The sequence below is a fragment of the Lepisma saccharinum genome, chromosome 7 (assembly GCF_977018435.1).
Source record: "Lepisma saccharinum chromosome 7, izLepSacc3.1, whole genome shotgun sequence".
Lineage (NCBI taxonomy): Eukaryota > Metazoa > Arthropoda > Insecta > Zygentoma > Lepismatidae > Lepisma > Lepisma saccharinum.
The window spans coordinates 37921442-37935210 of NC_139235.1; the positions used below are offsets into that span (position 1 = coordinate 37921442).

The 13769-nt window shown below is 37.1% G+C and overlaps 1 protein-coding gene across 1 annotated transcript in view; it reads left to right on the forward strand.

Annotated features, from left to right (window-relative positions):
* Positions 1 to 5925: 5925 nt before the first annotated feature.
* LOC145990429 (serpin B6-like) overlaps positions 5926 to 13769 on the forward strand; it is a 29491-nt gene continuing 21647 nt past the window's right edge. The window contains exon 1 of the mRNA XM_083126122.1: positions 5926 to 6213. Coding sequence (XP_082982248.1) covers positions 5926 to 6213 — 288 coding nt within the window. The remainder of the gene's footprint in view (positions 6214 to 13769) is intronic.

Sequence of the window (13769 nt, forward strand, 5' to 3'; positions counted from 1 at the left end):
GGTTCCATATAGGTTTGATCAGATTCTTGTATTTTCCCCACTGCTAGATTTAACTCTGTTCTGACTGGCATCATTGTTTTGATACAGAGCATCAGATAGTATCAAATTTTCTGAGTAACTCTGGTAATCTTCATCTATATAATCTTTGGGGTGTTTCTTAGTGATGAATTCCCACAGTCCCACAGTACCAGGATATCTGGACCAGCTATTCTTTTCACCCAAATTAATTTTCACATCATCTCCTTTAAATGTGACTAGATTTTCCAAACTACTCCCTCGTTAGTCTCCATAGTTAGATACAATCCAAATAATTCATCTTTTCACAGTACTCAGGATATCTCTTGCAAAGGGACCCAACTCAATTTTCTCAGGTTCTCCTATGGCCTTAGTAGGTGGTTGTTGGAGTACTAGAGAAGAGTGAATACTGGATAGTGGTGTAGCAGGAAAATCGACATAATTTCTAGCAGCAAGAGGTACCATCTCATTTATGAGATCATTATTTTGTACTGTGACACCCTTAATTTTTCTACCAAGATTGCTGATGGCATTAATAATTGGTTGGTCTTCCTTTCAATATTTCATTGCAATTGTCTCTGGTAAGACTTGAACCACAGTGAACAATTCTGTGCTCCAATTTTTAGTAAAACCCTTTTCAAAATGGTATTTAAATTTGTTAACTCTTACTTGATCTCCAATTTTGTACTTGGGTCTCTTGGTTGTATGTTGATATTTGGGACAGTAAACAGTGGAAATATATTGCACTTCGTCAGATTTGGTTACCTCAGCAGGCCTCATACGTATGGTTCTATGTATAGAATTATTGTAATTATGAACAAGATTAGATAAAAATGTTAACCAGTTACCCTGCAAACTGAATTGCTTCCACATATATTTTTTTTAGTGTGCTGTTCAATCTTTCAACTATGCTGGCTTTCATATCACTGCATGTAGACTAATGCTGAATATTATGCTGGCTCAATAATTTGGTAAACATAGAATTGTAAAATTCTTTTCCTCTGTCTGTCTGTAAGTAATAGGGTATTCTGCCTTGCTCAAAATAGATTTGAAAGCCTCAGTGACACAAGCTCCTGTTTTAGATTTCAAAGGAACAGCTCAAGCATATTTACTAAAAGTGTCTATTACAGTAAGCAAATACTTAAAACCATGATTAATTTTATGCAATTTTTTCAAATTTCCTGTGTTCATTTCAATTAGATCTGACTGCAATAGATCATCCATTCCTTTTGTTACCACAGTAGTTTGTAGTTACGACGAGCTGGTCTGTGTAGTTCATTAACTATATCTTCTCTAGACATTGAGTCTGATAAGAGAAGATTACATAAAAGGAATTATCCTGTGACCATTTTGTTTTGTATGACCAAAAATATCATTAGGAATTTTGATAATGGTTATTTATTATAGAATAAGTGATTTTCGACCCCAAAACAAAGATATGTTTGTCGTAATCTTATATACAAAATTAGTTCTTGAAAAATTTGAAAAATGAAAAATTTGGGAAAATTTCAAAATTTGAAAAATTTTAAAAATTCAAAATTTCAAAATTTTCAAAATTTCAAAATTTGTAAAATTTGAAAATTTAAAAAATTGAAAAAAAAATTGAAAATTGAGAAATTTGAAAATTTGAAAAAATTGAAAATTTGAAGAAATTGAAAATTGAAAAAAATTGAAAAATTTGAAGAAATTGAAAAATATTTTTTTGAATTTTAACTTTAAAGTTTTTGGGTAGGACCATATACTACCATATTACTCTAAGATCATATACAATTTAAGATGGACCATGTTCATTTAATATAAAATATGTGAAAACAGGCATTCATAAACATAGTTTCTACCTATATAGTTCCTTGGATATTGTTAATGTGTTTTAAAATCTCTTATTTTCTAGTTCCGCAAATACTATTATATGTAAAAATAATTTCTATTTAACATAGCCCCTTGCTAATGGGAATACACAGACTATAGCTGCTTTGTTAGGAAAGTGAATATTACTTTTAACATACCCTGTTGTCTCATCCCGCTTTTAAGATACAACCTACCAAGGATATATTCTAAATAGTTCATCAAAGATGTAAGAACAGTTTCTACTTAACACAACTCATTGCTTATGGGAATACATAGACTATAGCTGCTTTATTGAGAATGTACATATTACTTTTAACACAGCCTATTGTCCCTTCCTATTTCAAAGGTACTCCATAATCCATTTTCCCGGCAGCTAGGAAAAAGAAGACAATGTGTAAAGGTATTAATTTTCCAAGAACAGTATTGACGTTTTACTCAGAGGCCAAATGTAGGAAACACGCACATCTCTCATTACCAAGAACAGAAAAACATGTTATATCATGCAAGGGAAGTTGGAATAATTCTCTCCTGAGTTCTCGTCAAATATCATTAGGCATTTTGATAATGATTATTTATTATAAGATGGGAGATTTTCAATTCCAAAAACAGAGGTATGAGTTTGTCTTAATTTTCCAGCAACTCTGTATATAGACAATCATTTGCAGATATATCATATATAGTGACAGTATCCATCTTATCATATTTAATACGATAGATATTACTCCCAGTAAATATTTTTATCTCACCCTTATTCTCAGGATTTATGGTAAATTTTAGTTTTCCAACAATAGTGAATTTGTAATAATTTGGATTGTTATTGAAAATATAAAATATTTTACCAGTATCATCATTGTATTCTGTTAGGATACTGTTCAAGTGGATAATTAGCAGTCCATTTAGTTTAGACAAAAGATCAGTGAGATTTGGTGGGGCTATCTGAACAGGTACTTCCATAGCTTGTTTTCTAAACCCAAACAGATTCATGATTATTTTATTGGCAATTATTACATTGGTTGCCATTTCTCAGGCAATAGTGACCCAATGGTAATGTATGTATCTCACATGAGAGAATCTGTCTCTTGTCATCCTCTGAATCCAGAGAAATTTTTCTCACTTTATTTGTAGTCAATATGTGATCAATACTTTGGATTCTCCTCTTCTTCCTCAGTTTGGGAGACTTAGTTTTGAGGCAATCGTAATAATCATCAAAGGAGAGTTTGTTCTTTACTGTAGTTCTACCCACTCCCTTGGCCTTTTTAATAGTGTCTTTCACTGATCTAATTAAATACATTTTTGCTCGTAATCCAATAAATTCTTTAATAATATCATTACTTTTCTCATCTTTTAGTTTGCCAGGCATCTTTTCATTGTTGGAAGGAATATCAAAACTAGTATATGAAGATGTGTCAAAATAATTAAATAACTTAGGGTGTTTTATGTCTTCATAGAGATTAGGTGTTTTGATATGATATAGAAAAGTATCTGTGTCCATATACGGAAGAGAAAGGTCATCTTTATAAAAAGGCTTCATTGTATCATAGTGAAGCTGCAGCATGTGTAGCTTAGACATATCCAGAACTGTAGCTCCCACATAGATAAGTTTGTTAAATTTGAACCATGGCTTCTCCATTTGAAAAAGTGTCAAATCTTCATGATATATTGTACGCAATTTGAATTTTGGATCTGTCACCAACTTATTACACTTTTTTGGTTCAGAGACTAGTCTTACATCTACATGCTTCCTAATATTCTCCATGTGTCTCTTTCAACCGAGTTCAAACAGCTGAAGCCTTAACATAATTCAACCATTTGGGTCAAACTTCAGTGTTGGTTTTTTGTGATTTGTGCTAATTTTGTATTATTCGGTCCAAATTTTGTTCATTTTTTATTATGTGCGTAAATCTTATTTGCTAGCTCTCGTGCCATGGGTCAATCTTCGTCAATTGGAAGAGCCACTAAAGAAGTACCTGGAGACGTAGCTTCCGCAAGGAGACTCACAGAAGGCGCGAACACATTTGCTTTTAGCTTGCTTAAGGTAAGTTCCATAAAAATGTGACATAAAACTTTCGTGTCATGGCTCTAATGACTCAACACTAGCTCACACAAGTCCCCCCCCCACAACAAGGACTGTGAGTGAGGTGCGGACCTGGCCAGATTAAAATTAAATAACAAAAATGAAATACGTTTGTAGGCCTAATATCATCGTGTTTGAGAATGCAGCTTAAGACAGTAGAGAAGATGGTTTGCCAAAAGTCCTTCCCACATTTCTATTCACTATAACTTTATAACAAACAGAGATATTTCAGTGAAATAAAGTTCGTACTTCACAGCGGTCTATAAAATTTTACCTGGCAATACTGCATGTCCGTTGTCCTCATTGCCATACCTCCCACTGGGCACCATTCACATCGATGCATTCTTGCAATCTCGTCCTGAATCCGAAATGTTCACCGATGACTGCATATATCTTTGCTTTGAGTTCATCCAGATCTCTTGGCTTTTCCGCGTACACTCCCGTCTTGACATATCCCAACAGCCAAAAGTCACACGGAGCCAGGTCTGGCGACCCTGCGGGCCATGATGTGGGTCCTCTGCGGCCAATTCACCTGCATCCTGGACCAGAATGTCCGACTCCCTGCGTTGTGTTTCTATTGAACTTGCACTGAGATATTCACGTCCTTATCTATTGTCTAAAAGGATTGGGGGAAAGACCTTCAGAGCAAAGAATGAAAAGGATTGTAGGATTGTAAAGTGTGATTCCGACAAGTTGCAGTGCCACAAACTACCAGCTCTTGCCTGTGAAGTGGAGGAACGGCAGACTGCTAAGGGGAGCCATATGACAACTGCTAATGAGGATTCGGAAGACAACGTTGAACCACCTACCCAGCAATACAAGCTGTCACAATAGACGTCGACCACTGATCTTTTTCTTTTGTATAAGAGCTTGTCTTATCCCCATTATTCTCCTATACACAGAGATCTTTATCTGCGTGTCTGAAAGTCGCAAATAGGAAACGAAACTCCATATACTAAACCCATGTAATCCAACAAGATGATGCTTTGATTTGATGAATTACCTCTCTGAGCAAAAGTAATGCCAATTACCAGTAGTCTATTCACTTTCTGTACTTGTGTGTTGCATTAAGAACGAACACAGGTATACATATTGTATTTACGACCTTTTTTCAGATATTCCGCCCTTACAGTTAATCTGCTCTCGAGGTACCCAGGGAGAGACGTGGAAGGAGAGAGATTGGATGAATGAAGGGAAGTAATCCAGGCCCGGAATAAAGATACTTGGTTCAAATAATAACTGAGTTTCACTTACTGACTTTAAAAAGTAAGTCCGTTTCAGTTACTGCTATTTGAAAAGTGACTTTACTTTTTTCACATATCGTAATGTTCCCTAGGAACGGGGATCGAATTCTGAGTAGCTTAATACTACTCGCTTGGCTTTTGAGGGCACACATGGGCCAACACGAGAGGTACACAAATAATGGAATGGCAATACTAAATGGATTTTACACTCCTCAAGCCTGACTTGGCATGATAAGGTAAAAACCTGTCTTTGTTGTAGACGAAAGAATCTGATCCGTATTCAACTCAAACTCAAGTCCCTTTAAGAGCATCAACTCAATTCCTTCCTCCTGATCATTCGAATCACAAAAGGCCCTTCATTTACTTTCTATTTCCTATTTATTAAGTCCCCTGACATTTCCTGACTCCAAGTCATTCACTCCTCACATTCCAATCTTAATCAAGCCTTTAGCAATTTCCGCGGGCCTGTGTTACTTTAATGCTTGCTCAACACTAGTATCTCTTGCTACTAGAATGTAATGTTGATGCTTGCTGACTTACAAAGATTCCTATCTTCTATTGATGAGTGATATATATTTCGTTATTTCTAAGTTACTTTACGATATGATCAAACATCAACATTTTTAAAGCATATTAAGCGAGAAGTTAAAAATGTATGCATAAACATTGAGGTTTGATGTAATGAACAACTTACTTCCCATAATGACATTACTAAATGTTTAAATTTTTAGCTTATTGGTTAAGATGTCTAAATCATGTGTCCGTGGCGAACATTTTACTGTTCACAAGAAGATCACTACGTTCGTAGAATTAATACTGTCGTTACTGGAAATAATACTTGATTTTCAGAAACTGGCCCAGCAAAAGGAGGAGAACCTGATTGTGTCGCCATGGAGTCTGATATGTGCTCTTTTGATGCTGAAGGAAGGAGCCAAGGGGGCGTCTGCCCAGGAACTCCAGTCGGCTATGAATCTCCCAGATGACATCCAAGTCATCAGGCAAGGGTATGCGAAGATAATTAGCGACATTATGGTAAGTTGTATTACATGTGGGAATGGTTGTTTATTTCATTCCAAGAGGTTTATGAACATAGTAGGAGCAATACAAAGATGCACACTGGCAGAACAGTACGAGAGGCAAACGGATAAAGGAAAATACTGAATTCCAAGAAGAGGTTATGGCCAGTTCCTAGTCACCGTAATTTGGGTAATGATCTTTTCCGTAGTGTCCTTAATGTACATTTACAACTTATGCAATTTTCTCGGTTTAACCAACTAGGGAAATATATAGATGTATGCTTCCCAAACTATTTCGTTTCAATAATGTTTCAAGATTTTTCCGCGGCGCCCAAGTCAGAATGTAGGCCTATCTAACACTTGCAACGCTCAGTTAGTGTGGTTAGGTTGCTTGCCTTAAGTTAAAAAATAAACACACATTTCAAATTCAGAAACATTTTACATGTAAAAAGGTCTAGAATCATGCGTAGTCTAACAATGCCATTTCAGTGAAAACATTGGATCATTTCGTGGCGCACACTTTGGGAACAACTGACTAGATCGTTGAAACTTACGTACTTCCTATTCCACATACCTGTACCTGTCCTTCAGTTCAGTACATTTAGCACATCGTTATCAAGCTTCTGCAATTAGACTTTTGATCTGACTTACCTTCTTGGATTGCCCAAGACTAGTGTATGGAATTTGTCAACAATTTCAGGGGTTGTCATCATCGGTGGGCTCCAGCTTCAAAATCTCCACGCTGGAAATTGCCGTACCAGTTATTCACAGTTCAGTTTGTTGGGGGTTTGTCACCCATTATGTGCAGAAACACTCTTGGATTTCTTTTAGAGTTTCCTTCTGCGGGAACTTCTTGACAGCTCTGAATTCAGCATTTGAAAATTCGACAGGTTTGTGTTAATTATCTTAGAAAACTAAAAATCAGAGACTTTTCGTCATAAAGTATCTCTCTTTACAGTCATAGTGAGAAAAATGCACCACGATTTTGGGAAACGGGTTATGAATGAGAAATTTTCAGCACCCTCTCGCATCTTCTTCCTTATGAAAGCTTGTCAGTAGTGGCGTATGGACCTTACCATCTTTCCCTCTCTGTCTGTGTGTCTGTCTACCATCCCTTTTCTGGGCAAACACTGATTTTCATTATTTATTTCTCAAACAATAATTACATTATCCCACCTACATCTTAACCCACCTTCCCATACCTATCCTGACGTATCCCAGGACCAACCCTTCCTGGAGCTTCCAGAATAGTTCCTTCTTATTGAATCCTCTCAACTATAACCACGCACTATTTATGTAATCAAATGTTACCTTCCTTTCTACATGGCTTGTATAATATTCTAAATTCTCTCTATATGCATTACTACACTACAATAATATCATGCCAGAATGCTTAACCATATTTATACTTATTGTAATATATATTCTGTAAATCGTTGCTGTTCAGAACTGCCGAATATCCCCGGTACTTGATACGTGATCCTGCAGAGTGTCTGTACAAGACACCTGTAGAGTCAAGACAACTTGTAAAATTTAAACAATAAAGAAAAGAGAAAAGAAAAACGGGGAAACCGACATTCGCATAAATAATAATTTTTCTGAGAATGGTCTTTTTAGGCAACCGAACATCGCATTCCCTCGAATGTATGTAGGTGGATGCTGGGCATTCTTCGGAGCCCCCCCCCCTCCCCTATTTCTATTGTCCCATTTTGAAATATGGACTGATTTATGTGTGTCCCTTGAACAGAGCACAGGTGCATCAAATGAGAAATTGATCTGAAGAGGATTATTCACTCATAGAGTGGGTGATCTAAACTGAGAATTTTTCTGAGAATGGCCCTCCTTAAATCTGCTCTGGGCCTCTCCAAGCTTGTAATCAGTGAGGACCTGAGAGGAAGAGGGATTAAGTAAAAGTAGTTAAAGCGTTGCGATGATAACATTACCCCCAATATAGCCTATGCCCAAGATGGGCCTCCCCTATGGCGCAGTGGTAGCGTCGCCTTGTACTCAAGGGATCCCGAGTTCGATACCCGGTGGAGGCACATAGTGGTTCGGATCCCACTTTAAACTGTAGGTCCAGTCCCGATTAGCCTTACTGTGCATAAAGTGGACTTAAAACACTAAATCAATCAATATGCCCAAGATGGAAATTATGTGGTGCCTTACGTACCTTCATGGTACCCAACTTTCTTTTACTTGAGTTTATACTTTTTGGCGCTTCCAGGAGATTTTTGGCTACTTCACTACAATTAACCGATTGGGCCTGTTCTCAACATGACCGGACACTTGTTATTTTCACATTTCATCTTGTGGCAATTTCTTTACACTCCAGTTACAAGAATCAATTTTGATTTTTGAGTTGTTCAATTAATCCATCTAAGTCATAGCATGATCGTTTCTTAGAATATACATTTGTGAGTGATAGCTTCAGATTGTGAAGAAAGGTCAATAAATTTTATACTCTGCGTTGGTTACCATGCGGACACGAATTTATTACTTAAATGGGAGATGAACATGGACTAAAAGTATAAATTGCTATGTTATTATTTTTGTGATCAGTTATGTGTAAGTTTACACAATTAAACCGGTGTTGTTTTGTTCATTGTTGTGCCCAATAACTTTTCATTTTATTTATAATAAGTCTATACAACTGGGAAGGAGACGACATCAGTGTTGTTGCAATAAAAAAATAACACTCTATGCTTAGGTGGGTCATAATTAGGTTGACCATACGTCCCGTTTTGACAGGGACAGTCCCGTTTAGGAGACGTGTCCCGGTCGTCCCGTCCATATTTTAAAAATCCTCAATATGTTCCGTTTTATAGAAATCTAGAAGTCAGCTCGAAAATTAAATCTAAATTTGAGACATATCATGCTCAAAAAGTCGATGCAATTTTTAAACTAGTGTCATAGAAACACTGTTTCAAGTTATCCATAGTTAGGTCGCGTCGCGTATTTTGTTTTGTGTGAGTTCCGTTATATCTAGAGCAGTGAATAAGTATGACAAAGAAGCGTACATGTAGTGTCAATGCGGGCCTGCACGAAGAATTTAAATTCCTGCATCTCGACAGAAAATGAAAAGACAATTCATAATGAATTAGTGAATTTTAATAGATTTTCTAGTTCAGAAGACGAAACAAAACCTTTCGATCAGTGGCAATTTGCAAGAGGAATCGTAACACAACTTCAAAAGTTTGGAAATGATAATAAAAATAAGGTGTGCTTGTCCGATAAATGGGTACAGATTTTTTGGTAAGTTAGAAGTGGACCACATAAATCATGTCCTCCTTCTGAATGCGGTAAGAATTGTTACAGTTGTAACGATACAATTGAAAGCCAACTGCATCCTTACAATCCAGAAGTGTACGTGACTGTAAAATCTTGCTTACATGTTTCAGCAATGAAGTCTCTTCGCAACATCTTATTTGACCGCCCTGAAAAATTTCAAAGTCCGGAATTCGTAGATTTGGCAGCATAGCGCTTCAGAGCCAACTAAGAGTAGCCAACTTTGCAACATTTCTTCTTCCTGAATGAAAACGCTCGTGATTTTTTTTCATTCTTTCACATTCCATAAAGTAAAGATATCCTAAAGCAGTAATAAAATATATGAGTAGACAAAAAAAAATGTTAAGTAGAAATACGAATGTTGAAAATATTTCAAGATTCTTCGTTCTGAATTTGAAAATAGGAAAATGTATGTGCATTGTGAAACACTGAACAGGTTCTCATCCACCTGGAAAAATTTGCGGTCACATTTGAATGCAAGGAGGCAAATTTACGATGATTTTATACGAAGTGTTTAGTAAAGATACCTTGCACAACACCAAACGATTCTGCAAAATGTGTCTTTTCCTTGGTTCTTGGCGAAAAATGGTTCGAAACTCCGGCACAATGTTGCTTCAATTGAGATTAACGTGTTTTACTGAGATTTCTGTTAGCAATCTCCTTGAGTAGTTGGTTAGATGACAGCACTTTCATTTTCTTACTGTTTTCGTCAAGATCGAAACATCGTAGGTTCAATTCCCACCCTTTCCTTATTATTTTTTTCCTTTTTATTTACCGAGTACGAACTGTTCTAATAACGTAATATAATATTATATGATAACATAACCCTACAGCTCTACAGCACCATGGCGGGCCTTGGCTTACCTACCGACTGCTGGTCTCCCTCCCACACTGTTCCGCCGTCACCTGTTATAGCGTGGAGGTCTCAGACCAGTATTGGGGTGACGGGTGATCAGCCCGACGAACCCCCAGCCGTTATTGTAGGTCTTCTTGACCAGGTTACGCTCACTCACTCGGAGCTTCCCAATTTCCTCACGATGGTGGGTTGCCACCGGCCCTATACGTAGGCCGAATAAATTCCGACCAGAGCCGGATTCGAACCTACGCCGTCCCGCAGCGAACGATCTCAAGACGAGTGAACGCCTTAACCCGCTCGACTACGGAGGAGGACAATATTATATGATATTACTGTAAATATTTATGCGATGCATGTTCAGTGGCGGCGATTGGGTTTCAAAACTGATGGGGCAAGGTGGGGGGAGGGGGAGGACAGTTTATTTCCCTTGGTAGATAATGTTTAGCATAGTGCTGGGTCATCTGCCCCTCCACACTCCATAATCGTCGCCACTGTGCATGCCTCAAGTAATGCTTCTACTAATGTTTTTAATCTTTGAGTGATTGGCAGGATTTTAGGAAATATTTTTTCTTTCATTCAGCTGTTGTAAGTTAACACATATTAAAACTTACATGTCAACTTTCTGCATCCGGAAATGCTGGACATAAATCGCATAAATATCAACGGAAATATCCAAGAAACGTACATAAGCATTGTCGTCCAAAGCCGTATACTTCCCAAAAAAGATTTTGCAAAGAAGTAGGTTTGAACCCATGACCTTCCATTCCATAAGCAAACGATCCCCCTACACCACGCGGTTCACATTATTTTATGCACTCGGTTCGGATCCCAGTCCCGATTAGCCTTACTATGCATAAAGTTGACTTAAAACACCATATTAAGCAATTCATCTCCTTCAGAGTGAGCCTTCTATGATATTGTAGTCGGCCAGCATCCGAAAATACAGTTCTGCTTCGCGTATACCAGAGTGTAATTGCATTTAATATTGTGACTAATTTTACTTTAAAACTACAGATTAAAGCGATAGTAGTGTCCAGAAAAAGAACCTCAAAGTAGATCTTCACATAAAGTATTTTAATCCATTGCCAAACGTTTCAGTTAAGAATAATATACTGCTGGACAATGAAAACCGGACACTTTAATATTTGACATCTGAATTGAAATTACAGCTCGCAGGTATATTACAGAATGTTTGGCAGATCATGTAGTACTATATGCACCATTCATAGGCTCGGACTTTGTTTATGCATTCGTACTTAATTCAGTTTCTGCAACATTTAGTTAGTCCTTGTACCAGAGCTTTTATCGACCCATTGCGTTATCACAAAAAATGCAAGTGTCCGGTTTATTTTGTCCAGCAGTGTATTATGCTTTTCCATTGACCGTATTTTCGATTCATGGTAAATTTGCTAAAAAGACCATTTCAAGAAATCTAAATATGTAAGTTTTAGTAGTAAATGCATTTAAAATGCACGAAACAACAGGGGAGGAGAAAAATAAACCTCAAAAATAAGTCAAAATGCAACAAAAACTGTTAAAAATACTGACAAATAAACTAAAAGCCAAAAAAGGCCGAAAAATGCAACAAAAAAATGTAAAATAGAAAGTGTTTTCCGGCTCTAACTGAAGGGAGACGGACATGATATCAGGTTTAGCATTGTTTTTAAGGGTCAGAAAAAAAGTTGATTTTTCATCAACTTCCGGACCCTAAGTAGTAATTATGACCATTGAAAAAGTTGGAGGTAACTTACTTAAAATTTTCTTGCTGAGGGATCGTATCGTCCCATATCTCCACTTCATAATAAAGAAAAACATCAAGTTGATATTTCGAAAATGACTTCGAGTTTTCCACCACGAAAATATGTTTTTCATAGTTTGAAGTTCGTTAGTATTATCTTTCAAGGTTTCAATTGTTTTAATTTCACACATATTTTATATTTCATACGTTCCTCTCTCTTTTGATACAGTATTTGGAAAAAAGCTGAAGCTTCTTGTCAAACGGGGTATGGTTCAAATGACTCCTTTTCGATCTCCTGTTCCCACTTTAAACAACCAACAAAATACTTCGTAACTAAACGATTGCTTGTTCAAATCACAGAATTTTTACACAATTTACAAAATATGACAAGACGCCAACATACATGTTCATCATTTTCCCTTTCAGCGTTTCTCGATTTTATCTGAATTCGTTTCCTCATGAAAATTGCCATGAGGAAATTATAGATATGACATTATGTGTGAATTGGTTTCTTCAAACTGGTAGCAGCTTTTAACATGAGCTACCTGGAGAAGAGGTAGCGTGCTAAGAAGTTAACATTGGTCTCTGTATTTCACGAGAGTAAAGGAAATAGTAAGAGAAAGTTATTTCGATGATAGGAGGAAGTTACATGCCACGAGGAATGCGCAGAATCAAGTTACATAGAGCTAAGGCTGTAATGGTGGTTTCGAATATTGCAAAGTTAGTGCGGAGAGTTTGTTATATCTGATACTCGTACTTTCTGTTCAAAGAAGACAAACATTTTAGATACAAAGCGTGACGAATTAACGATCATTATGAGGTTTTGAATTTTTTTTTGTCACTCACTATATAAATACTTGTCCTCCTCCGTAGTCGAGCGGGTTAAGGCGTTCACTCGTCTTGAGATCGTTCGCTGCGGGACGGCGTAGGTTCGAATCCGGCTCTGGTCAGAATATTATTCGGCCTACGTATAGGGCCGGTGGCAACCCACCATCGTGAAGAAATTGGGAAGCTCCGAGTGAGTGAGCGTAACCCGGTCGAGAAGACCTACAACAACGGATGGGGGTTCGTCGGGCTGATCACCCGTCACCCCAACACTGGTCTGAGACCTCCACGCTATAACAGGTGACGGCGGAACAGTGTGGGAGGGAGACCAGCAGTCGGTAGGTAAGCCAAGGCCCGCCAAGGTGCTGTAGAGCTGTGGGGTTAATATAAATACTTATTAGTAGTTTCTTATCGAATCGGCCTTCGTCGCAATAACAATTTATTTGTGTTAATTAGCGATTTACTATTAGTTTTAGACGCTTGGTAAGATGGTGGTGAGGGGATTGACAACAGTCATTACGAAGGAACGGCCATAAAATTACAAATCTTAGCAATTTGAACTCATTAAACACTCTCCTACGTTACAGTACTGCACTACATCACTACTTAACATAACTGTATATCTTTTTTTAGTATATCGAAATCAAATAATCAATATTTTAGGTATCAGTGAAGAACAAACAATACATAACTTAAATAACATTACATTTTGCATCCTGAATACATGTATGTGATTTGTGAATTAATCATGATGTTTGTGTTAACACAACATATGAACAATAACTAAAAAGAAAAGTTTTAACTTTAAATCCTGGAAATCTCCAACTTCTAAAGGGAAATATGCGCAGAAGGGACGTCCCTCAAGTGT